Source organism: Crocodylus porosus, unplaced genomic scaffold (genome assembly GCF_001723895.1).
Source record: "Crocodylus porosus isolate Cpor-Errol unplaced genomic scaffold, CroPor_comp1, whole genome shotgun sequence".
Classification (NCBI taxonomy): domain Eukaryota; kingdom Metazoa; phylum Chordata; order Crocodylia; family Crocodylidae; genus Crocodylus; species Crocodylus porosus.
The window spans coordinates 1082217-1105553 of NW_017728893.1; the positions used below are offsets into that span (position 1 = coordinate 1082217).

At 57.1% G+C, this 23337-nt stretch overlaps 1 protein-coding gene across 1 annotated transcript; it reads right to left on the reverse strand.

Moving 5' to 3' along the window:
- Positions 1-603: 603 nt before the first annotated feature.
- On the reverse strand, positions 604-22953 carry LOC109324086 (SLAM family member 9-like). Its single transcript, XM_019555958.1, has 6 exons — positions 22397-22953; positions 21644-21952; positions 17532-17858; positions 16862-17113; positions 6746-6755; positions 604-658 (listed from the first exon to the last, which is right to left on the reverse strand). Exons 2-6 carry the CDS (start codon positions 21687-21689, stop codon positions 619-621), a joined length of 675 nt encoding a protein of 224 aa, XP_019411503.1. The 5' UTR covers positions 21690-21952; positions 22397-22953; the 3' UTR covers positions 604-618.
- Between the last annotated feature and the right edge of the window lie 384 nt (positions 22954-23337).

The following is a 23337-nucleotide window of genomic DNA, read 5'->3' on the forward strand; positions in this document are numbered from 1 at the left end:
AGACCTGGGCTCGGCTGTGACCTTGGCGCTGCTCCGTGCCTCAGTTTCCTCACCTGTAAAATGGGCGGTGGCGCCCGGGCTGCTCTGTGCCTCAGTTTCCTCACCTGTAAAATGGGCGGTGGTGCCCGGGCTGCTCCATGCCTCCATTTCCTCACCTGTAAAATGGGCGGTGGTGCCCAGGCTGCTCTGTGCCTCCGTTTCCTCACCTGTAAAATGGCTTGCTCCATGCTTCAGTTTCCTCATCTGCAAAAATGGGTGGTGGTGCCTGGCCTGCTCCATGCCTTGGTTCCCTTGCTTGTAAAAATGGTCAGTGGTGCCTGGGTGTTTTCAGAGGAGCACAGCTGCGTTGGGGCACCCCGGGGGTCTCCTGGGCCCGGGCCGCTGCTGTAGGTGGGGAGCAGGGAGGGGGGCCTGGAGCTGCAGCCCTGCTTCTCCCAGCTGCGCTGGCCTAGTGGGTTCCTCCCAAGCGCAGGGTGGATCTGTTGCCCCCGTCGCTGAGGCGGTGACCTGCTGTGCCCTGTTCCCCTGTTGCAGCTGGCCTGGTGGGGTGATCCACAGGCTGCTCTGGCTTTCTTCGGCCGGTGCACCGGGGAGGAGGTTGGGACCGGCTTTGCCTGGTTAAACTAAAGGCTTAAAACAGCAGCGTCCTGCTGCCTCTCTCCGGGGTGGCCTTTGTGCCGGGGGGAAGAGATCCTCCTCCCCATAACCTCTCCCCTCCGAGCCTCCTGGGCGAGAGGAGCAGATGCCAGGGGGCTGGGTGGAGGGGGACAGAGCTGGGGAGAAGGGCGGCTGGAGGGTTGGGCAGGACTTGACCCCTGCCGTGCTCCCAAGTTCACAGCCGTCCAATCCCGGGGGGGGGGGGCTTCAGGGTTGGCAGTTCCTACAGGGCCCCACCCCAGTCCCAAAATACAGGCGCTTGTGGAGAAAAGAGGGGAGAGGGGGGAAAACAGCTCTGCTCTGACCTCCCCATCTTGTCACTGGCAGCCACATAGCACCTTGCTGGGAGGAGCTGCCTCCTTCAGACCTGGTCTGCAAGATGGGGCCAACCCCCCCAGAAACCAGCTTCATCCCCAAAGGCCCAGGACTGGCAGGGCTGGCACCTCCCCTCTCTGGGGCAGCTGCCAAGTCCTTTCCCGCCTGCCCTCAGCCCAACCCCTGGCCTCAAATCCTCCCCAGTGTGGAGCTTTGGTAGCTCCTTGCTGCCCTCCACTGTCTGAAACCTGGCACTTTCCCGGGGAAAGCCCTACGCAGGTCTGCCAGGGGCACAGCCCCCCTTACCATGGTGTCTGGACAAGGAAGCAGGGCAGCGAAGCAGTGGCAAGGAGAGCAACACAGCCCAGGTGTGCCCGGCAGGACAGGAGGGAGGGCTGGTGCTGCTGGTCTTGGGTCTCCCCATGGGCATGCAGGGCGATGGGGCTGAGCAAACTGGCGTCCAGCCTGCCCGGGGGGCAGCAAGCATCATATCACTGCAGCCCTCCCAGCCACCCTTGGTGCAAGATGAGGTTTGGTGGCACTGCTGCTGCGGGTAACTCAGTCCGGCAGCCAGATGTGTCATCGGCCCCACCGCCGCTGTCAGTTAGCTGCAGGATGCTCCTTGGCCTCCTTCGTGCAGCGGTGCAGGAAGCTGCGAAACAGCTGGTTCCACCCCAGAAGTGGCTGCACTCCAGCACAGGGCTGCACTAAAGTGGCTGCCACATCGCCTGCCAGAGACAGCCACCTCCAAGAGCCCCACTGTGGTGTGCCGACCTCCACAAGTGGCTGCATTTCAGTCAGGGAAGCGAGACCAGATCTGCCAGTGCAGAATGGAGCCCCTTCCTCATACAGGCTCCAGCGGCTCATGCAGGCGGCAGATGGAGCGACAGTCGGCAAAAAGCTCTTTTTAAGAAGCTGAAGACCCAGCTCACATGCTTGTCTTTGTTCCTGCTCAGCCCCCCAAGCCGCAGCTCAGAACAGGGTGCTGTTGTTCCCCAATTGGGTCACAGTCTACCCTGTATCATGCCTGCCTGCTCTCTCTGCATCCTCTGTCCATGAAACGAATCTCCCTTTCACCCCAGCCCCATCCGGCCATGCACTGATATCGAAGGCCCAGGTTCAGTGCACTTGGGCACTGGATTTGCATCAGGAAGCCCCTGACCCACTTCCATCTCCTGTCTCTGTTGTATACCCGGCAGTGCTGGCCAGGGGTCTCCTTGTGCCTCAGTGGTTCTCCAAGGGGGTTTCTGCCTGGAGGGCTACATCTGGAGCAGCATGTATATTTGTGCATGCGTGTGTGTGTGTGTGTGTGTGTGTGTGTGTGTGTGTGTGTGTGTGTGTGGCGGGGGGGTGGTGCTGTTAGCTGACAGGGCCCATTTTTGTGCTCCTGGTAGGGAGGGAAGGTGTGTGACACCCTGCCCCCGGTGTGTGCATTCAGGGCCCAGCACCTGCAACAGCCGCTGCCTCTTCTGGTGCTGTCGGCTGCATCTCCCTGGGGATTTCCAAGCCCAGCCCAAGCCCCCAGGAGACCCCCCTGCCCCCACTCTTCTCCAGAGCAAGAGGAAGAAGAGAGGGGGAAGCTCCGGGGAAAAGCGCAGTGTGTGGGACTCCTCTTGCTACCTGTACCTGGCTCAACTCAACCCCCTGCCTGTCTCCGTGCCCAGCAGCGTCCTCACTGGGATGGGGCTGGGGACACTGCAGGGGGCCCAAGCCAGGGACCAGGCCAAGGCAGAGGGCACAGGGTGTGGTGCTGAAAGCCCCCCAAGCCATCCTGCTGCCAGCTCCGAGGCAGCCTCGGAGCAGCTGATAGTTTGTCACCGAAGCGCCGGGACATGATCCAGGAGGAGACGAATGATGGCAATAAAGGGAGCTGGAAATCAAGGGTGTTTTATGAAATGCAATAAGGCGGTTTCTCCGCAGGAGGTGGCTGCAGTGGGCATAGCGAATGCAGCAGCCCCATGCCATGCCTTCTTTCCACTAAGTCACAGTCTTATGGCTCCTAGGCCCCTTGTCGTGGCATCTGACCCCCAGCCCTGGGACCTCCTCAGGCGCAGCCCTCCAGGGACCTCCTCATGAGCTCGGGCTGGCAGCTGCAGCGCACCCAGTGCCGGCGGAACCGGAGCTCCCGTGGCACGCGGCGACCGTGAGATCCCATCTGTGCCAATAGTAATAACCGTCATTGGTGAGAACTAGCCATGTGCCCTGAGATGGAGCCGATAATGACCCTGCTCGTTAGCCAAGCAACATACGGGCTGAGGTCTCAGGAGGAAACCAGGGGCTGGGCCTGGGGATCCCTGGGGATTGGGGCTTTTCTTTCTGGGGACATACTCTGCCTGGTACTGGGGGTGCTGTGCTCCAGGGATCTGGCCCAGGGGTGCAATAGGCACCAACTTGGAGCTCCTGCAGCTCTTCCACCTCCCCAGGTTTCCAAGCAGTGGCCACACTCTGGAAAGCCCCTCATTTCTGTCTCCGGTTCTTCCCAGGTGATAGTACGATCCTCTTCCATGTGGGCCATGCCTCCCATGTCTTGTGCCACCCACTGATCTCATTAGCACGGGCCTCTGAAAGTTGTTAAGGGAGACATAACATCAAAGCAGTCCAAAATCTTTGGACACTTCTGTGCTGACCTCCCTCCAGCCCGACAGATCCCTGAGCCCCCCGCTCTGGGACCCGTCTCTCTGGGACTGCCAGCAAGCAGAAGCAGATCCACTTTTGCTTGAGCCCCTGTGCACCTTCCCGGAGCTCGCAGACAGCCCTGCCGTGACTGAGCAGCATGCGGAGGGTGGAAAAACATCCGTTTAAGGGGAACGGATTTAGCTTTGCACTTGCTGAAGTGGAACAACAGGCAGCAGAGACATCATGTGTGAGCTCATGAGATGTGGGGAGGGGGGAGACAGGGGAGTTTCCTTCCCTGATTAATAAGGGGGAAGGTAGGCAATTAGGGGGTGACCTTTATTTGGTGGTAATTACCTTTTTGCCAGGAGGGGTTGCTCAGAGCTTGGGCTGCAGGGCTTTGCCTGTTCCATGGAGCTGGGCTAAAATCCTATTTTCTTTTTGAGCTCAGAGAGGATGAGAGGGGGCTATGGGGGCTGGGGGGTTTCTAAGCCAGTGGGAGCTGGAGCATTTACCTTCTCTATAGTACCCCAGGGTTTCCAAGAATTAGAGGGTTAAGTGACATGCCCAAGGTGACAGCCTGTGCAGAGCTGGGGAAAGGACCCAGGAGTCCGGGCTTCCCAGCTGGGTCTGACTCCCCTCGCAGCCCAACCCAGGAAGCCTGGCTCCCAGCCCACCTACTCTAACCATTACAGAGTCCTTCCCTTGCAGAGCTGGGCACAGGACCCCCAAGTCCTTGTGCCTAGCCCCTCCCTGCTCCATCCCCTAACCCCCACTCCCCTTTCCAAGCTGGGGAGGGAAGCCAGGGGGGAGGGAGAGGCTTGGGCTGGCTCTGCCAGGCGCCCGCTCCCCTGACTGGGAGGCACCAATGCCAGCCCACAGCTGGTGCTCACGGAGCCATCTCCTGAATGCAAGGCTGGCAGATGGGGGAGCCGCTGAGTGGCCCCGAGGGGCACGTGCCGATGCTGCACATCCATCAGTAGCTCAATCACTGCTGTCCCCAGGGCAAACCTGCTTCCTCCTCCAGGCATCTCACCCCAGAAGCAGCTGCCTTTCAGTGCCAGGGTTGGGTTTCCTTTGCCAGGCTCAGAGCTGGAGGTGACATCCGGCTTTATCGCTGGCCTGGAGACCCCAGGACCAAGGCATCTTCACTGCCTCCTCCAGCATGTTTATAAGCATGTAATTCAGCAGTACCTGCTGGGTCACCATCCGGCTCCGGCACTGGGAAATAACAGCTGTGAATTTCTCGCTGCACTGCTATCCCGGTCTGCAGCCAGAGAGCCAGGGTCAGAGCCCTGGACCTCCGTGCAGGCCCCCTGGTAGGAATACCTGCCTGGCCCCTTGGCTTTTCTCAGGGGTGTTGGCCCGCTGGAGGGACATGGGATCCAGGGATCCCTTGGCCAGCCGTGACCCCAGCACCCCATCCTGGGCTGGGGTAGCCAGACACTGTCCTTCCCCCCAATACACCTCTCCCAGCTCAGGTCGGAGGGCTCCAGTGAAGCTCCTCTCTTGCCCTGAGGGATGCTCTACTTGAGGGGTTCAGGCCCCCGGCCCCCACTGCAGGGAGCCTGGCTCTGGGTCTCTTCCCCCCACTCGCCTGCCCCTCACCCCAGGCAGGCCCACGCGCTGCTGGCTTTCTGCCCCATCTATCACTCAGTAGGCACGGCGCTGTGGTGCTGAGATGGAGCCGCCCCAGCTGCTGGGGAAATGAGGTACATAAGCCATAACGCTTCCCCCTGGGGTGTGCTGGAGACTGTGACATGCTCCCCTTTCAACAGGAGGGAGCTGTGGCACTGAGCAGCAAAGGGATGTGCCCAAGGGCGCCTGGGGAGTCAGTGGCAGGGAGGGAAGGGGAACCCAGGCAGGCCTCTGAGGGCAGGGAGTGAGCCACCCTGGCTTCTCCTGGTGACGGAGGCAACCTGCACCCCAGCATGCCCAGCTTGTTTAGGGGAGCAGCTGGTCTGTCTCTTAGCAGCCCCCTCCCTGCGGGGTCTATGAGCAGCAGGGTGCAGGGGCCCAGCTGCACCAGGCCCCCCAGCTCAGGAACTCCCCAAATCAGCTCGCTCTCTATTTCCTCTTCTCCAAATGAGGAGGGGGGGTGGGATATCCCAGCCCCAAAAATGTCCCTGGCAGGCCCTGCCTGCCTCCGCTGCAGCCTGGCGGAGGAGGGGGAACCGGGGAGGCGACAGGGTTTATCAAAGCCTCGTGCACAAAAGGGCTGCGCCGTGGAATGGAGCCGCCATGAAACGCAAGGCCCCGGGCGCTCCGTGTTCCTGTCAGGCAGCGCTCGCCCCCCCGCCCGTCTCAGCAGCGCCAGCCTCATTTGCATGGCAAAAAAACCCACCAAGCCGTTATGAACCAAGCACCGTTGCATTCATCTCCGTAACAGTCTGGGCCCGGGGGTGGGCGGGAGGGGTGCTTGTCCGCCCACAGCCCTCCACCCTGCCCCTGGAGCGCCAGACGCTGTCACATCCCTGCTCGCTACCCGGGGATGCCCTGATGAGGGGGCAGAAAGGGCAAGGAGATGGAGGGGACCAGCGCTGGCAGCATGGACTCTTGCAAAAGGCTGATGCGTCGTGGCCCCGAGGTCAAGCCTGGAGTTCGGGCCCTTGTGTTGCCACTCACCTCCTGCGTGTCCTTGGGCACCTCATTTAGCCTCCCCAGCACTCCTCTGAAGTGCAGGGTTGGGTTCATTGCCCTCCAAACCAAGGGAAGAGAAAGGCGCCAATGACTCTGGGGGCACCCAGGGAAGTCTCATAGCCTTGGGGGTCTTCAGGGACTGTGGGCCTGGGGGGAGGGGGACTGCCACCCCATTGAGCCATCTAAAAAGCATCCCCCCGCCGCACCGAAAGCCTCTCTCGGCTGCAAGCTCAGAGCCTCATCATCCAGCTGGGTGGAGCGGAGCCCGAACCGGCGGCCTCTTCTGCTTGAGCTCCCTGAGCAGCTATCCTCTGAGGCAGGTTGTTATCCTCTGAGTGGGGCTGTGACAAAGGCCTGACCCCCGTCTGCCCTCCCCGAGCCATCTCCAGCCTGTGCCGGCCTCTCCTAACGAGGCCCCTCTTTGCTGTGGAGCTGGTCCGCCGGTGGGCTTGGCGCATGGATGGAGGTGCGAACACAGCAGACAGGCCGTCACATGGGATTAGCTCATTTGCTTGTTAACACGCTGCTGCCTGTAAATAAATAATTGTCCCCAAACTTGCACTCAATGATTCAACAAAACGCAGGGCTCGGCCGGCTGTTCCCGCCAGGCAGAGGCGGTGGGGCTTCGTTCTGGCTGCCACGGTCCCCCCGCTTTGCTGGGGGCAGGTTCGGGTGTGATGTCTGGTGTCGGGTCAGGGCTGACGGGATGCGTCTGGGGTAGTTTGGGCAGGGCTGATCCTGCCCCAGGCAGCTGGATGTGACCTAAGGAGGTCCCTTTCAGCCCCGGGGCCCTGTGAAGGTCCGTGTTGGGGGAGCCTCTGGGCCGTCCCAGCTCCTCTCTGCCTTGCATGATGGAGCTGGAAGAGAGGAACAGCAACAGGGAAACTCTGCAAACACCCCAGGAGCTTTTGGGGTCTTGTCCTGTGAGCCAGCTGCCCGCCTGCAACTCAGCCTTCAGCCCTGTCCCTTCATGCCTGGAGCCAATGGGAACTCCCCGCAGGCTTGTGGCACTACAGACCTTAGGACACGTGGCAGAGCAGTCCTGATGGCTCTGGGATCAGGCACAGAGAGGGGGTCTCCATTGTGGTGCCTGTAAGCATCTGTGCCCCCATGTCTTGCTTGTCCTTTTGGGGCGGCTGTCTCTCAGCCCTGGCTTGGCAGCACCATGCACCCTCAGGGAAGGCGTCCCGCTCCCTGCTGCTCCCTCCTCTCTCGCCTCGGCCTCTTCCTTCCAGCTCCCCGTCCTCCGTGATGGATGTAATTGCCTCCTTCGCAGTCCGCAGCTCATCAGAGGGATACTCTTCTCTATCCCATTATTGCTGGAGCTGGAGGGGCGGCTGATATGTTATTTTAATCAGATCTGCTCCCAGCAGAGACAGGGAGAGAGACTGAGATGAGCACAGAGGTCGACTGGGAAGGGGATTGGAGTGGCTCTCAGGGAGGTGGTCATTTGGGGCATGCCTGTCAACAAGGTTGCCCCCACCCTGGCCTTGGTGATAGACCACTGGCCTGGGTCTCAGGGGGCCTCTGGGTATCAGCCTAGCTGTGCCCCTGGCATCCGCCTCTCCTTGAGTCTCAGTTTCTCCAGGTCCAGAATTAGGGGGGAGAAATGATTATTCCTATTCCACCCCATTGAGTGGCTGAGCCGTGATACCCCAGCTGAGTTGCTCCATTATCCTGCCCCGCAGCAGGAGAGTCGGCATCTGGGGAAGTTTCCCCTCCGTCGCACTCCAGCTGCTCCCCCACCGTTTGAAAGCAATTGCTGTGCGTGGATGATGCAGCGCTGGAGACGGTAGCAAGAGTCGGCCGTGCGGGAGCCGGTTCTCGATGCCGTGGGAGCCAGTTCTCTCCAGGCACGGCCTGTCGTGTTTCATGACCAGCGACGACTCCGATGGGTGGACTCCAGGATTTATCTCTGCATGTCCCTGGCTCTGGGAGCCTCCTGGAGAATGAAAATAAATTAGCAGCAAACCAAGTGCAGGTTCAGTTAGAGAAACCCCATCTCCACCACTCCCACTGTGCCCTGCGTCCCCACCCTGACCTCCTCTGGGTGCTGTTCCCAGTGTGGGAGATCACCCGGTCTCCTCTCCACTCCTGCCCCAGCTTCTCATCCTTTTTGGCTCCAGCAGCTATTGGTGTCAGGAGAGTCATGCGGGATGGGTCAGATCTGTGCTTGGTGCAAACTCGTTTCATCACCGTCTTGTCTGCAGTGTATGTTTTCCCTGGCCACCATGGAAGGGAACCCAACTGGGTGTAGCAATCCCATGCCTGCTGCTCCAGAGAGTTTTGTGCCCCAGAAGCTCCATCTCTCTGCTCCCCTGAATGGCCCTGCTCCTCCCTCCTTCCCCCAGCTCTCTGCCTCCAGTCCAAGTAAGCAGCTCCTGATACCCCAGCACCTGCGTCTGCCTTCACGACTCCTCGTGACCAGCTCCATGCCTTGTCGTGCCTCTCGCCTTGGGCTGGTCCTCCGGTTGGTCTCACTGGGCACATCTACACATTTATTAATGCACCTTAATTACTGTGCGTTTATTTTAGTCTCTGTTTAATGAACATTTACTAATTAAATGTGCAGTAACTAGAGTTACTGCACAGTAGCGCCAGCGCATGTTGTTTTGGTGACACTTACTGCACATTAGCAGAATAACACTGCGCAGTAGGCTATTAGCATGGGTTTTAACTGCCACGCTACTGTACAGTGTTATTAGCAGGGATCCTGGTTTCCTCTGATAAAAACAAATCCCTACTTTCAGTATAAAAAAGTAACCTAAAATTCAATTTTTCCATGATTAAAATGAAATACCACTATATATATCTATATAAATTACATCTCTTATTCCAGAGGCCAGACCTGTTGGCCTACATGCAATTCATTGCGATATAACGATGAAGGGGTGTTCAGTAAATACTTCGCTCAAGATTCAACGTTGCAATGATGCATAAACCATAAAGTGAAGAGGATGGAGATTACGACAAAAGGTTGTCAGAAATTTAGAACTCAAATTGATCTTCCACAGTGAAGCGTGGGTTGACTAGTATCTATATATTAGTGGTGCTTCATTTTAATTATATATATACCTATACATTAGTGGTGTTTCATTTTAATCATGGAAAAAAGTGGATTTTAGGTTATTTCAACCGAAAATTGGGGATTTTTTTTCATCAGAGAAAACCAGGATCCCTGGCTGATGCATGGTAAGTGTCTCATATAGACATGCCCAATGATACCTCCTGGCTGCTCTTTTCCTTGCATCTGAAAGAGTGAGAGCTTGGGCTGCGGATTTCAGCCAGGGCTGGGGTTGCTTTTGGATCCAGGACTCAGGGGCCGACACTTTTCAGCCTAACAGATTTCCAAGGCCTGTTGCAATCTAGGAGAGATCCTAGATCATACTGGTGCTGGCCAAATGTGGGAGCCTCTGTCTGCACCTTTTGCTGGCTGCTGTGGGGTGGCAGAAATCATCTTTGGGACCACAGGAGGGAAAGGAGGAGAAGGAGGAGGAGGAGGGTCAGTGCTGCTGCTGCAGCGAAGCTGTGAGCACAAACACACTGGAGGTTTTGCTGGTACAGTCTAGGAAATGTTGGAGATGAGGCCTCTGAAGAGCCTTTTTTCTCCTTGCCTTGACAGTTCAGAGCTTGGGCATCGCTGCCCTCCTCAGAAGGGAGATTCATCTGTCTCTTGATGTGTAGAAGCCTGGTGCCCATTATGGATTTGCAGGTGAAATATGGGCCGATATAAACCTGGAAATCATTCCCTCCTGGGTGTGCAATCCAGTTTATGAGTCGATGTATATGGAGAGCATAACTTTGCCTTTGTATCAGGGTCACTATTGACTACGGTGCTCATAACGCACTGGCGTAATTATGATCCGACCAGTAAAATATATTTATTGGAGCACTAGAGAGACGCTGAACTCAGGGGGAAGATTTAGCCGTATGGGAGAGGAGAGACAGAAAGGTACGTCGGCCGGGGAATCGGGATAGAACCAGGCAAATTTACGGCAAGCGTTGCATGTAATATATAAGCTGATAAAATAGCCTAACAAACCCGTGGCTGTGACTGCATGTAAGACGGTGAAAAAGTGGCTCAGAGCAAGGCCAGAGCATAGAAGTATCTCGGCACAGCTGTCAAGCCTGACTTGCTATTGAAACCTTAGCCTGAGATCCACCAAACAAGCCCAGTTTGAAGAAAGCCATCACAGGACCCGATCAACTCTTAGTGTGTTGGTCCAAGTAATCTAGGGGTGGAGGGCACAGTTTTCCTGCCAGCAGGATGCCTGCCTTAATGAGCTAACCATTGCTGGGACCTGAATGGCGAGGAGAGCTGAGATAAGAGGGCAAAGGGTGTCAGGGCAGATGATAATTTTATTAAGAGTGGAGATGATGGATGGGTATAGGAGGGTTTGGATACTGATGCTGCTTCAGGCAGGGGTTGGACTAGATGTGACCTCGCTTCTAGCGCCACTTCTCTAGGGTTTCTAAGAACCTAGCTCTGCTGGGTGACGCGGGCAAGTCTCTCCCTTTCTCCATACCTCCGTTTCCCCTCCTGGACCTCTTGCAAGCCAGGACTGTCCACTGCTGCATTTGGGCCTTGCCCAGGCATCTCCCTGGTCCCTGCTGCCACCTCCGGACATTCCTGCAATAGGAGCCACCATGCATAGGCATGAGAAAGCAAGCTCGGCTACACCCTCCACCCACACCAGGCTGGGCCTGACGTCACTTTGCCTCGCTGGCTCAAGACCCCCGTTTCCTCATGCATGGAGCCAGACGTCACAACCAAGCCCGGTGCCCCGGGACGTCCTAAAAAGGCTCGGATGTGGCATCGGGCCTTTTTGCCCAGTCCTAATTCCTGAATCGGCAGGCGTGAGCAATTTCCCCAGGAGGGCATTTAGACGGGAGATTGAATGAGTAATTTACTGGGCACACTGAGACGGCACCTGATCACTTATTTATGAGCACTTCCTGACAGATCTGGCGCTCAATAATTGATGCCGCGCGGCGTTTAGCCAGGGTCACCAGTAAATAATTCACTTATTACAAACTATGGGATGTTTTATGATGCAGTGAATTACGATCCCGTGCCCGATGCGGGGCCGTAAATATCTAACCCGCGACGGGTCCTTAATAGAGAGGACTCTGCCCTGCTCGCCAAGGGCCCAGCCCCGATTCTGCCAAGGGCCGGAGCCTGCGCGTGCCTTGAAGCCATTTTGGGCCGGAGTCTCATCTCAGGCTGGGGCAGCAGATCCAGCCCTGATCCTGGCTTATCCCCAGGCCCACGTGGGGGTGAACAGTGGTGGTGTCTGGCCCCCAATTGAACCCCTCAGCCCATGGGTGCTGGTCACCCAGCCCTGGCCCAGCTGCTAGGAAAAGCATCCTTGAGCAGGGCTGCTTGAGACCCGCTGCCAACAGGCGGAGGAACGTGAGGAAGAAAATTGGGATGAAAGTGAAGGAGAAAAAACACCAGCGCGTTTGGCTTTCCCCTTCCTGAGGGCCTCATCTGAGGCTGGATGCCAGAGGGAAAGGGTTAAAACAAAAACTAGAGTATGAAGTTTGAAGACAACCTCCCCCCGCCAGCCCGTCCCAGCTCACTGGCTTCCATCTGTCTCGCCTGGGGTGGAACAAAACCAGCCGCCTTCCCCCCCTCCATCACCAGGGGTTGCTGTTTTCCCCTCTGCTGTTTCCTCCAGAAAAACAGGGGGTGGAAATGAACAGGGGAGGCTGCAACACCCTGGAGCAGGGAGGTGCTGGGCTTCGAATTAGCTGGACGTGCCCACGTGGACACTGCCCGCAGGGACCCCAGCCCTGGAGGAGCAATTGTGCCTGTGAGCTGCCCCGATGCCACTGTCATGACAAGGTCCTCCCATGCAGCCACCCAGGATGGGGTCCCTGCAGAGCCATGTACTGCCTCTGGGAATGCTGAGGCAGGGCATGGGGTAGGGGGTAGGGGGGAATGGATAAAAACAGACCTTATTATCCCCACAACTTTGCTAAAAACACCAGGAAAAGCAGAAAGCACCTCAGGGCCTTTCTGGGGAGAAACAGGACAGAAAAATGGGTACGCTGGGGGAAATGAAAAGCCCCTGTGGTGCAAAAGGCCCTGTTGGGTTTGCATTCGAGTGGTGTTGTGTTTTACTGTGCCGAGCCTGCCTGCAGCTCTGGAGACCTGGTCGCCAGCTGTGATCAAACAGCCCCTGGCAGCGGGTCCCTGGGGCCCCGTTCAAAGCCCACAGCCGTTCCCCCTTGGGCAGGGTGCAGGCAGCCCCCGTGCCAGGCCCACGTAGTGCCCAAGCAGGGCTCAGTGGGAGCTGTGATTTCTTGCCCTGTAGGTTTTGGCTTGAGCAAGCAGCTGTGATTTCTTAGGAGCCAGCTCTTGTAAGCCACATAGTCCTTCGGTAGCAAAGACATGAAAGAATAAGCCCACAAAACAAAGCCCAGCTCCCAAAGGAGCCTGAAGTCACAGCTTGTTTTCCCCTTTGCAAGCAAGCCCTCTCTCAGTCGCCTCCCTGGGGCTTTCAAACCGTTTTCAGATGCCCCACAGCTGGATGCCCTCAACAGGGCCAACTACCCCTGCTTAAAGGTATAGACCCTCCTGTTCCTCTGCTGCTGTCCAAGCTCTGTCCCTCCAAGCCCCCGCTCTATTTCTTTGCCCCTTTGGGTGCCTGGGGGCATCTCAGCTCTGGGTCCTGATGTGGACAATGGCCACCGTGAGCAGGAGGGTCCCGTAGACAGCGGCAATGACGTAGCCCTTCAGAGTGCAGGAGCAGGCTCCACATCTGCTCTTGTCATGCCCTGGGTCCTCTCCAGGCCTGGGTGTCCCCTCGGGGTCCCTGGTAGAAGTCCTGGCTCTGCTGTCCACCGGCGTTGTCGGTCCTTGCGGAGGTGGCCATGTGCTGCCAGGTGGGTCCAGCTGACGCACTGTGCCGGGGGGTGAGAAACATGACTGTGTTACACACAGGGCCTTGGCAGGGAGGTGTCTGGTTGCTGCTGGGGTCCAAGTTTGGGTAGCATTGGGTGGGGGGAGTGTGGTGTGGGCTGCACCCCCACAAAGGGCCCAGCTGCTACCTCCGTCCTGCTGAACAGGAGGTAAGGAAAGAGGAAGAAGGGCGGTGAGGAAAGAGGAAGAAGGGCAGTGATGAAAGCCAGTTTGCTCCCGGCAGTCCCCTTTGGCTTCCTTCCATATTGGGCAACACAAGGAACCACCTACGCCATGGCCCAGGGGGACACGTGGGGGCCTTGTGAGAGTGACTGAGCTTGGCAGCCCCCGTGGGTCACAGGACTACGACTTGCATGGCTTCATCTAGGAACTTCTCCTTCCCCTTCCCACATCGCCCCGCTTGCTCGGTACCTGTTTCCTCCTCTGTAGAGCAGGGCGAGAGTCCTCACCCAACCTCCCCCTGGCATGTAGATTGGGGGTCGACACTCAGCCCTGAGAAACACAGGAAGGAGCATTTCCCCCACCCTCTGCAAGATGAAGGGACTGGATCAGGGTCCTGCAGGGAAGCAGTGGCAGAGCCAGGACTCAGCCCCGTGGCTCCAGCAAGCGCCACGACACGAGATGCAAGGTCTGGCAGGACTCACCTTGGATGATCAACTCATAGTGGAACATCTGTGGCTGGGTGGGGTTGGACTGGACGTCCACAGTGGCTTGATAGACCCCGCTGTCCGACAGCTGCAATGCCATAATCTCCAGGGACAAGTTGCCATGGTGGAGGGCCAAGCGGGGCTGGAGCACAGGATCGTAGTCGGTGCGAAACTCCCTGCTCAGCGGCTTGGCCTCAGCAATGTGTGTGCCACGACTGTCCGAGAACCAGATGATCCGTGCAATGTCTGGGGCCACGGGGCGCAGGGCAGGGAAGGACAAGGACTCCCCCGTGAAGCCCTCCAGCTGTGTCTGGCTGCAGGCAAGCTGCAGAGCTGTGGAGCATGGGGGAAGCAGCCTGTGAGGGGCTGGGGGTGGGTACAAGGCAACTGGGGCTTATACCCCCAGACCCTACAAAGCAGAGAGGAGTGGGAACTTGTGCATACGCCGGGCAGAGAACCCAGGAGTCCAGCGTGCCCAGCCCCCAGCTCCTGCAATCAGGTTCTCTCCCACAACCCAGTAGTCCAGGGCTTGTCTGCACTGAGGGCCTGGCTTTCAAGCTCCCCAGCCCTTGTCCAGGCACTGGGAAGCTAACCTCAGTCCAAGGAGATGGTTTATTGCAGAGCACTTTCCTCAGATCTGTGCCTTCCCTGGCTCTGGCTGCTGGGCGTTTCTCAGCTCTCACCAGGTCTGGGGGTCTCATGTTCCCAGCTGGACCCCTCTAGCCTGGAGGCTTCTCCGTGCCACCCAGGCTTCAGCTCCCTAATGCCTGGCCCTGGCACCCCCAGCCCCTGCGAACCAGGCTGCCAAGCCAAGGTGACCCATTGCCCCAGAGGGAACCAGCTGCTACTTACCCCCCACAGCCAGGAGCAGCAGACACAGCCACATCCCTCCAGCTTCCCCTGGCTGGGCACGTCTGTGCTGTGGGGAGCCAGCCCTGGCTCTGGGTGGGGGACCAAGCAGCTGCCTAACAGGCATGGGAAGTGCAGGGGAAGCTGCGGTTGGCTGGATGCTGCCAGCGTGATGCTGGTCTCTGTTCCTCTTTTTCCACCAAGGATCAATATCTTTCAGCAAGGAGCAGAGAGGAAATTTGCTCGGGGCTGGTGGCAGTGGAGGGAGGGCTGTGGCTGCCGGAGGTGGTGATGGGGGCTGGTTCTGGGGGCATCGCTTGGTTGGCAGCATGTAGGAGAGTGCCAGGGGTGTCTAATGGACCGGGCTTGCTTGCAGCAATGTGGATTAGGGGATAGAGCAAGGCTGGATGGTCGCAAGCTGGCAGAGGGCAGATTTAGGCTAGATATCAGGAGGCGCGACTTCACGGTCAGGGCGGTTAGGATCTGGAACCAGCTTCCAAGAGCAGTGGTGCTGGCTCCTACCCTGGGGGTCTTTAAGAGGAGGTTAGATGAACACCTTGCTGGGGTTGTTTGAGCCCAGTACTCTTTCCTGCCAGGGCAGGGGGTCGGACTAGATGATCTACTCAGGTCCCTTCCGACCCTACCAGCTATGAAACTATGGACTCCTGGGGCAGCTCTCACCAGGGTTGTTTTCATCCTGATTCTTTCAGGGATAACCCAGGGTGGATATACAGGTCATATATCCACTGCGGCTCTGCACAGGTGCAGCGGGCAGTTGCCTGCAGTGAGTGTCTCTAGGAAAAGGAGCAAAGGGGCAGGAGTTATGACTCCTCTTGAGGGTCACCCCATGAGCAGGGCAGGCTGTGATGCCTGTTTCCAGAGCTGCCTGAGCCCTTTGCCTTATCATGGATGGGAGCAGGCCTGGGGGGGAGATCACTGGAGCGAGTTGCACCAGGGTGCAGCAGCAGACCCCATGCAGACCCCTTGCTGCACTGGGGCAGGGGGCAGGACAGCAAAGAACCCAGTCCTGGAAGCAAACCCGTCCCAGTGCTACCACTCACAGCCCGGTAGCGGCCGGCGGCAAAACTGGTTGAGTGCTGCCATCTGCTGGGCTGAGCTCTTGAAGCTGGGAGGGATTTTGTCTTCGGAAACCTTCTTGGGGCAAAATGGGCAATTTTGGCTCCAGCCAAACCTGCCGCCCATGTGCTTTGGCTCTTACCTTGTTTCACCCCTCCCACCTGGTTTGTTTCAGTTTTCAGGCAGTTTGCGGGGAGGCGCAAATATTATGATTTCCTTTGAATAGTGGATCTGTTTTCATCACATCCCTGCCTTTCCTTGGCTGCCCTCAACCCATTGCAAAAATCCAAGCAACCTATCAACAACTTTGGCCTCTCTGGCTCTTCTGGCAGCATTGTTTGCTTAGGACTTTTCCTCCCATTTATCTCAAGCCCAATTTAAACCCCCCTCCCAGAAAGGCAAGAACCTGCTGGAGGCAGTGCCCACGGGCCCTTGGCAAACACCCGGATGCATCTGACAGAGCTGCTCAAATGCCACCCTTGGTTTATTGAGAGAGTTGTAGGCATGAGGAGGTGCAAAGCTGGTGTTAAGGGAGCTATGGGTGAGGTCCTGTATCTATGCAAGGGGAAGGGCAGGGTTACCCCCATGTGGGGTAGCGGGAGAGGACAGGGTCATGGGTTTTATACAGAGGAAGAAGTTGGGCAATGCATTTTGAGTCTAGGTCATGGGTCTGCGCCCCTGTGGGTGTAACTGGGTTAAGTCCCAATGCGATAGAGGGGAGGATCCCATGGGAGGTGGGAGCTGGGGTCTTGTGAATCCAGTATTCATTCCTGCCTGTGGCAGGGGTCAGGCTAGATGATCTGTTCAGGTCCCTCCTGACCCTAGCTACTATGAAACTATGGATACAGAGGCTTCCCAAAGCAGCAGCAGCCCTGTAGGACAGAGGCGCATTCAGCCAAGACGATGCCAGGACGAGACATGAGCTGAACCAAGCAGCAGCTGGGCTGGGACCTTCCTCCCAGTCCATCCATCCCTCCCTCCTGGTGCAGCTCCCTCCTGGTGTTTGTAGTGGGGCACAGTCATTGCAGGGCCACCACCATTGCCAGGGCAAAGGCCTTCAGCAGGCAGGAGAGCATCGTGCTGGACATGAAGTGGGCTGGAGCAAAGGAAGAGGAATCGGTGAGCTCAGCCTGGAGGCAGAACTGGTAGGGTTTGATGCCGAGGGAGCTGGAGTTGCTGGTGTCCTGCGCCGTGCAATTGTAGGATAGGCTCTTGCTCGAGGGGTCCAGGTAGAGGGAGAGTTTGGGACCCTGGGTGGAGGGATCTCTGTTCACGTCTGTACGTTTCCAACTGTAGGTAATGTTGCGGTCCTGGCTTCGTGCCACATGGCAGGTCAGCTCCAAGCTGCAGCTCCCGTTGGGCCAGGTGACGGCATTGCTCATGATGTCTGCAGGGAAAGGGAAAAGGGGGTGGGGGGGAACCAGGCTGGTGAACCCGCAAGCAGACCTGGGGGACCCTTCTGGCATGGAAGTGGGCCCACTGCCTGTTGCAAACCCCCTCTCCCCCTAAATCTGCAAGGCCCCAAGGGTTCCTGTGTTCTGGGTTGGGGCTGTGCCATGGATGTGCCTGACTCTCCTCGTCTCTGCCCCTGCTGCCTCCTGCTTTGGAGGGGAGATATGATCCCCCACAGCCCCTCTAGATATTCCTTCCTAACCCCGGAGCATGATGGTATCTCTTGCCCATGGATATCTCATTTCTTTCCCTGGCACTGCTTTTACAGGCCAGGTGAAACCAGCTGCCCTGATGGGGAATCCCATGGTATTTGGCCTTGTGGCCATGCATGCACCCCACTGGCTACGACTTACCGAAGACGAGCAGGCAATACCGCTGGAGCGGCCGGCGCTCTGACCCTTTCTGCACGGCTGCCACGTACAGGCCACTGTCCGCCAGTGACACGTTGCGGATCTGCAAGCTGCCGCTGGGCTCCTGAAGGGTCACTCTGCCTGCCAATGCTGGCAGCAGCGTGAGGGTGGGCTTTCCCTGCTCCTTGAGGACCACCGCGTTGCCGTGCAGAGTCCAGATGAGGTAGTTGAATGTGGAGACGTCTCTCATGTTCAGGGGGAATGTGGTCTCCGTGCCCTGGAGCACGGTGATCTCCTCAGTGAGTGAGACCACTACGGCACAGCCCAGAGCTGGAGAAACACACAAGAGGCCATAGGAAGGTGCTTAAAGGCTCTTGGTCCTGGAAATGCAGCCAGCTCTGGGGAGGATCATTGCTGCACAAAGCAGCAGCTCAGGGTAGGAAGGGAAGAGTGCTGCACCCTGTTCAAAGCACAGAGTCTGAGGGTCCAGGGTGGCAACCAGCACAAACGAGGCCCCTGCTAGACATTATAACTGTTACGCCTAGAACTGTTAATGGTGCAATACATTTAGACCAGCGACACACACACGAGATAAAAACGGCTGTCCAGTTACAAAAAGGAGTCAACGGGCTATCCAGTTAACACTGGAAAGTGTGTAACAACTCCACAGCTGGTTTCTATCCAGCTTTCATTTGAACATGTTGCAGCCCTGAGTCTCATGTCCAACTAGGGACAACTCTACCCTTAGCATGAGGTGACAGGGGAAAGCTCTGCAGCTGGCTCTGGTGTGGGTCCCCAGCTGCTTTTGGGACTTTGCTTTGGGCCCAGGCCCAGCAATCTCCTCTGCCCTGCCCCTATTACTAGTGGCAGCATGGCCATACCTCCATGAGCCTGCACCCCCGTTGTGCTCAGTGCCACAAAGACACCTTGCAGTGCATTGCTTTGCACTCGGCCTGCTGGCCCCAGTGCTAGACGGCGGGCCTGTGCGAGTCGGCGGCGATCCAATCTGGCTTCGGATCTAGTCGCTTCGGATGTTGGTGATGCGATGCGATCTGATCCAGATCTCAGGACCGGGTTTCTGCCGTGATCCAGCCGAAGCTTCGGAGCCGCCTCGGGGATCCGGCCACAGGGTATAATGGGGAATCAATGAAATAGCTATAACTTTGTTGTTTTTTGTCTGATTTGGATGAAACTTGCCATGATGGTAGCCTCTGCTGAGAGCATGAAGCTTACCAGGTTTCAAGAAGATCGGTGCAGAGGTTTGGGGGGAACTGTACCCCAAATTCTTGAAAGCAAAACTCCTGTCACATCTATGTGTTACAACACAGGGGAATCACAACTGCAGGACTGGTAGCTCTTACGGAGGCCACAAAGCCCGGCAAGTGTCAAGAAGATGGGTGCAGGGGTTTGGGGGGAACTGCCCCTCAAGCTGTGGATAAGCACAACTGGTGCCATGGGCGCTGTGGGACTGGCTGTGTCTGTCCTGGGGCAGGGGGGGACACACTGCTTGCTGCCGGCTGCAAAGCTGCTGTGTTCCCGGTTACCAGCCAATCAGTCATGATTCACTCAGGGACCAGGGACTCAATACACAGGACCCAGCTACTACATAGCTACTGAACGAACAGCAATTAGCACCTACAAACCCAGGCTAAGGAGAGGAAAGACTCAATACAGACAATCAACTGCCCCAGGACAGACACAGTTTTGGCAGGAGTTTTGTCTGTCAGCAGCTCGGGGTGCAGGGCCCCAGGACCCCCCTGCACCGATCTCCTCCACAGCTGGCAGGCGTCACAGCAGGGGCCACCACCCCTGCAGCTGTCACCCTGCTGCGCCTGAACACACCAGCGTCACCCATGGCACCAGTTGTGCTTGTCCGCAGCTTGAGGGGCAGTTCCCCCCAAACCCCTGCACGATCTTCTTGACACTTAACAGGCTTGTGGCTTCAGTACGAGCTACCAGCCCTGCAGTTTTGACCCCCCTGTGGTGTGACACACAGCTGTGACTTGAGTTTGGCTTTCAAGAATTTAAGGTGCCGTTCCCCTCAACCCCTGCACCGATCTTCTTGAAACTTGGCAGACTTCATGCTCTCAGCAGAGGCTTCATGCCTGCACATTTCGTCCAAATCGGACAAAAAACCAACAAAGTTATAGGTATTTCATTGATTCCCCATTATACCCTATGGCCGGATCTCCGAGGCGGCTCCAAAGCTTTGGCTGGATCGTGGCAGAAACCTGGTGCGCATTGCATCACATCGCATCGCCGACAACCGAAGCAGCCAGACCCAAAGCCAGATAGCATCGTTGTCGACTGGCACAGGCCCACTAGACATGGAGACTCCCTGGTAAACAGGGCAGACCCATGTGGAGCCAAGCCGGGTAGAAGCCCAGCAGTGCCCTGTGTGCATTTAGCTATAGCTTGCTTTAATAAATGATATCCCATTTTGGATGAAGCACGATTTCATATGCTGTAGCAAACACTTCCAAGGCAATCCCCATCACAGAGAGAATGCAAGCTAAACACGGTACAGATGAGAGAAGGAATACCATCACCATGGGGCAACTGAGGCCCAGAAGGTGCCAGGTTGCTATTTTAGGAGTCTCCCAGTGTGACTTTGGATGCCTCGGGGTGGAGGTGCCTGGCTTGAAATACAAGAGGCAGCTTGAGTTAAAGGGGAATCTTTGTGAGCAGCGGAGGGTCTTGGACACAGAGCTGGGGAGTTCGGACTCCATATGGCAGAGGGCAGTGGGGTATGTGCGTCACATGCATGCACACACACGTGCGCACCCACACCACACTCATTGCTGAATCATCTGAGGGGCTCCTGTTCCCAATGCCCCATTCACCCTCTTCTGGTCCCATCTGCTCTGACAATGGGCTGCTTCTACCCATCTCTTCCCCAAGGGCAGAGGTATTTTTTTAATGAATATATTTCATGTTCCGGGTCAAATCAGACAAATCAGTTTCAAATCCTATCGACCCGAGGGCAGAGGTTTGGGACTCAACAGCTGCTGCCTCCCTGCCCTGGGGTTTCCAGGCTCAGAGCAGCAATGGCTTGTCGACCATGCCTTTTCCTGTTGCTCTGGGAAAAACCCGCAGTGTCGGAATTGGGTGTGGGGTTGTGCGGTGGGGGGGATTGCATCATTGTGTTTGTCAGCAATGTTTGTCAGAGCTGGGTTGCAAGAGGGGGGTGAAGCGACTTGGGCACCTCTCCTGGCAGGACAGACCTGCTGTCCAGGGACCAACTGGCTCCCATGGGAAGCAGGGCAAGGCCCAGGGCTTTCATAACAGGGCAGAACAAAGCCCTGGGTCAGAGTCTCTGTGACCCTTCTGGCCCCTTGACTTGCAAGGAGGGGAACCAAACACTGCTTCTCCCCTGCAGGATGCGGGTGCAAAGTGAAGGGGTGACGGCAGGAGGGCTGCAAAGGGTAATGGACTGTGGCATAAGCAGAAAGTCCTTAGGGCACAGGGTAAACTCCACATGAGCGGGGGAGTTTCCAGGGGAGGGGTTTTCCAGGCATCAGTGAATCCAAACCATGGGGCTGTGCTGGGGCCGTTTGGCTGTTCTAATCTTGCTGGCCTATGTGACGGGCCCGCCCTCCCTCCCACCCTAGCCGACTGGAGCCGCTGGTATGTGACTTAGGGCTTCAACTCACAATCCCCAACAGGAGAAAGCGGGGTTGAATCTTGGCCTCCCGGATGACAGAAAATGGGTCCAGGCTGCCTCTGGAGTTGAGATCCGGCCTGCTTCCTCACCCCCCTCGAAAGTGCAGCTACCAAGCAGATGGCCTGATGGTCCTAGGACCCAGAGCTAACGAGGAACCCAGCAAGACCCTTTTCTACAATGAGCTTAGACCCCACACTCTCCTAAAAGTGTCAGAGGGGCAGGTTCACTTTGCCCTGTCATTGCTCAGGCAACAGCAAACCATTCCTGTTGCAACAGCTGGGACAGCACAACCTGATGTCCCCCCTCCCCTGACTTGGTCACATCTGGATGACCCATTGGGATAAGGGAGTGGGTGACTTATGAGCCTCACCAACTGTGCCGGACATGGCTCTGGGAATACCCTGTCCCCTCCTGAGTGGTCAGACAAGCCAGGCAAGGGCTTGGGACTTACCTGCAAGTAGGAGCAAGCAGAGGAGACTGGACATCTGGGCATCCATCCTGCTGTGGCTGGCTGGAGAGTGGGGCAGAGGCAGAGGCAGGATGCTCTGATAAGGGCTCTGCCTGCAGGTCAGCTGGGAAGGACTCTGCACAAAGTGATAAGGAGCAACAAGCGGTGTCTTGTGACTTCCTTCTTCAGTTGCTGGTAGCAAATCTGGGGCGAGGCCCCGGGATGCTGGCTGGTGTGGGCAGGGGGGATGTGTCAGAGCTCCAGTGTAGGGTGGCCTTTGGCCAGGTTGGGGGTTAACGGGTCTGTTCCCAGCTGTAAAGTGTCATGTGTGAGAAATGATCTTGCTTCTAGGAACCCTTCCACCCTCTCAGCTGGCGGCTCTCCCGGGCTTGTCTAAAAGCTTTGCTGCTGGGTCTGAGGAAGTTTCCAAGTCAAAAAGTTTCTTCTGAGGGGCCAGTACCAGTGATGTGCCAGTGTCTCCCAGCTCAGGCACCACAGCGCCGTTCAAGAGAGCGCTCCCCTCCTCCCACCCATGCTGAGCCAGGATGCACCCTCCTTCTGACTCTCGGCATGAAGCAAAGCTGTGGACACCGGGACTGTCCTGGAGAGAGGGGATAGACCAAGACCTCCATCAAAAGAGGTTTTCCAGCATCTGAGACAGCCAAAGAGCCAGTCGTGCTGCAAACGCAGGGCCCCGGAGGACCCTCAATCCCCATGCACTTGATAACAACCATTTCCGTGCTGGAGATCACTTACCGTGGCCTTGTACTAGATACGGTCGCTGCTAGGCCCCCTCTGTCTTCTTTCTAGATAAAGGCCACAGGACCTCAGGGTCCAACCCGAAGTCCAACCAGCCTTATGTCCCGTCTCCAGCAGCTGTTTTCAGGGTTGAGGTGAAGGAGCAAGGTGCTGCCAACTCCTCTAGGTCCTAGGTTTAGGTGTGGTCAAGGTGGAGACCTACGAGGAGAGACAAGTTGGGCTCAATGGAGCGGGTTAGAAGAGACAGCTCAAGGCATTACCCGGCCATGAGCGGGGTACCTCGCTAAGTGAACACTTTCCCCTAAAAGATGGCTCTTAAGATATACAGGATCATTTCCGCCGTCTTCGAAGCATGTGGGAGCATGCTCTCTAGACCAGAGTCTTTTATTATCTGATTTACCATATCTAATGCAAAGACATGTTTTATGCTAATGTCCGCATACCCATTGGCTCAAATTTCTACCCCCCCTTCCTGTTACATTCCCACCATGCCCATACAAGGTGATGTTTGTGACATAAGATTAAAAGTTTGAACTCCAGCTTAGTCAGCACGAAGTTTGGACTGGGCCCAGCGGGCTTGTACAAATGGCCCATATGCCTGGTTTTGCTAATCCTAATACAACACGACCTTTGGAAGTCTGTGCAACTGCTGCTGAACTCAGCTCTGGTGTGGAAGCACATGGAGACGGGACCTGGAGGTGCTGGAGTGATGGAGACTCCCCTAGACATGGTGGGCTTTGGTCTCTGCCGGCCAGAGGATGTGGGCTCTTGGGGCAAGTGCGAGCTCCCCTGGGTGCTGCAGGGAGATGATTTTCCCCAGCATCAGGCTTTCTAGGTCACAGATGACGGGGAGGATCTCTGGGCTGCGCACAGTTCTGCTGACTCCGCACCCTGCAGGCTTGAGGAGCGAAGCAGGAGCTGCGTGGCCTATAAATGGG

Coding starts and splice junctions, on each gene's coding strand:
- LOC109324086 (XM_019555958.1), bottom strand. CDS start 21,689: ATGGATGCCCAGATGTCCAGTCTCCTCTGCTTGCTCCTACTTGCAG. Junction 17,859..21,643: donor CTGCTTGCTCCTACTTGCAG/GTAAGTCCCAAG, acceptor GTGTTTCTCCAG/CTCTGGGCTGTGCCGTAGTG. Junction 17,114..17,531: donor GTATTGCCTGCTCGTCTTCG/GTAAGTCGTAGC, acceptor CTTTCCCTGCAG/ACATCATGAGCAATGCCGTC.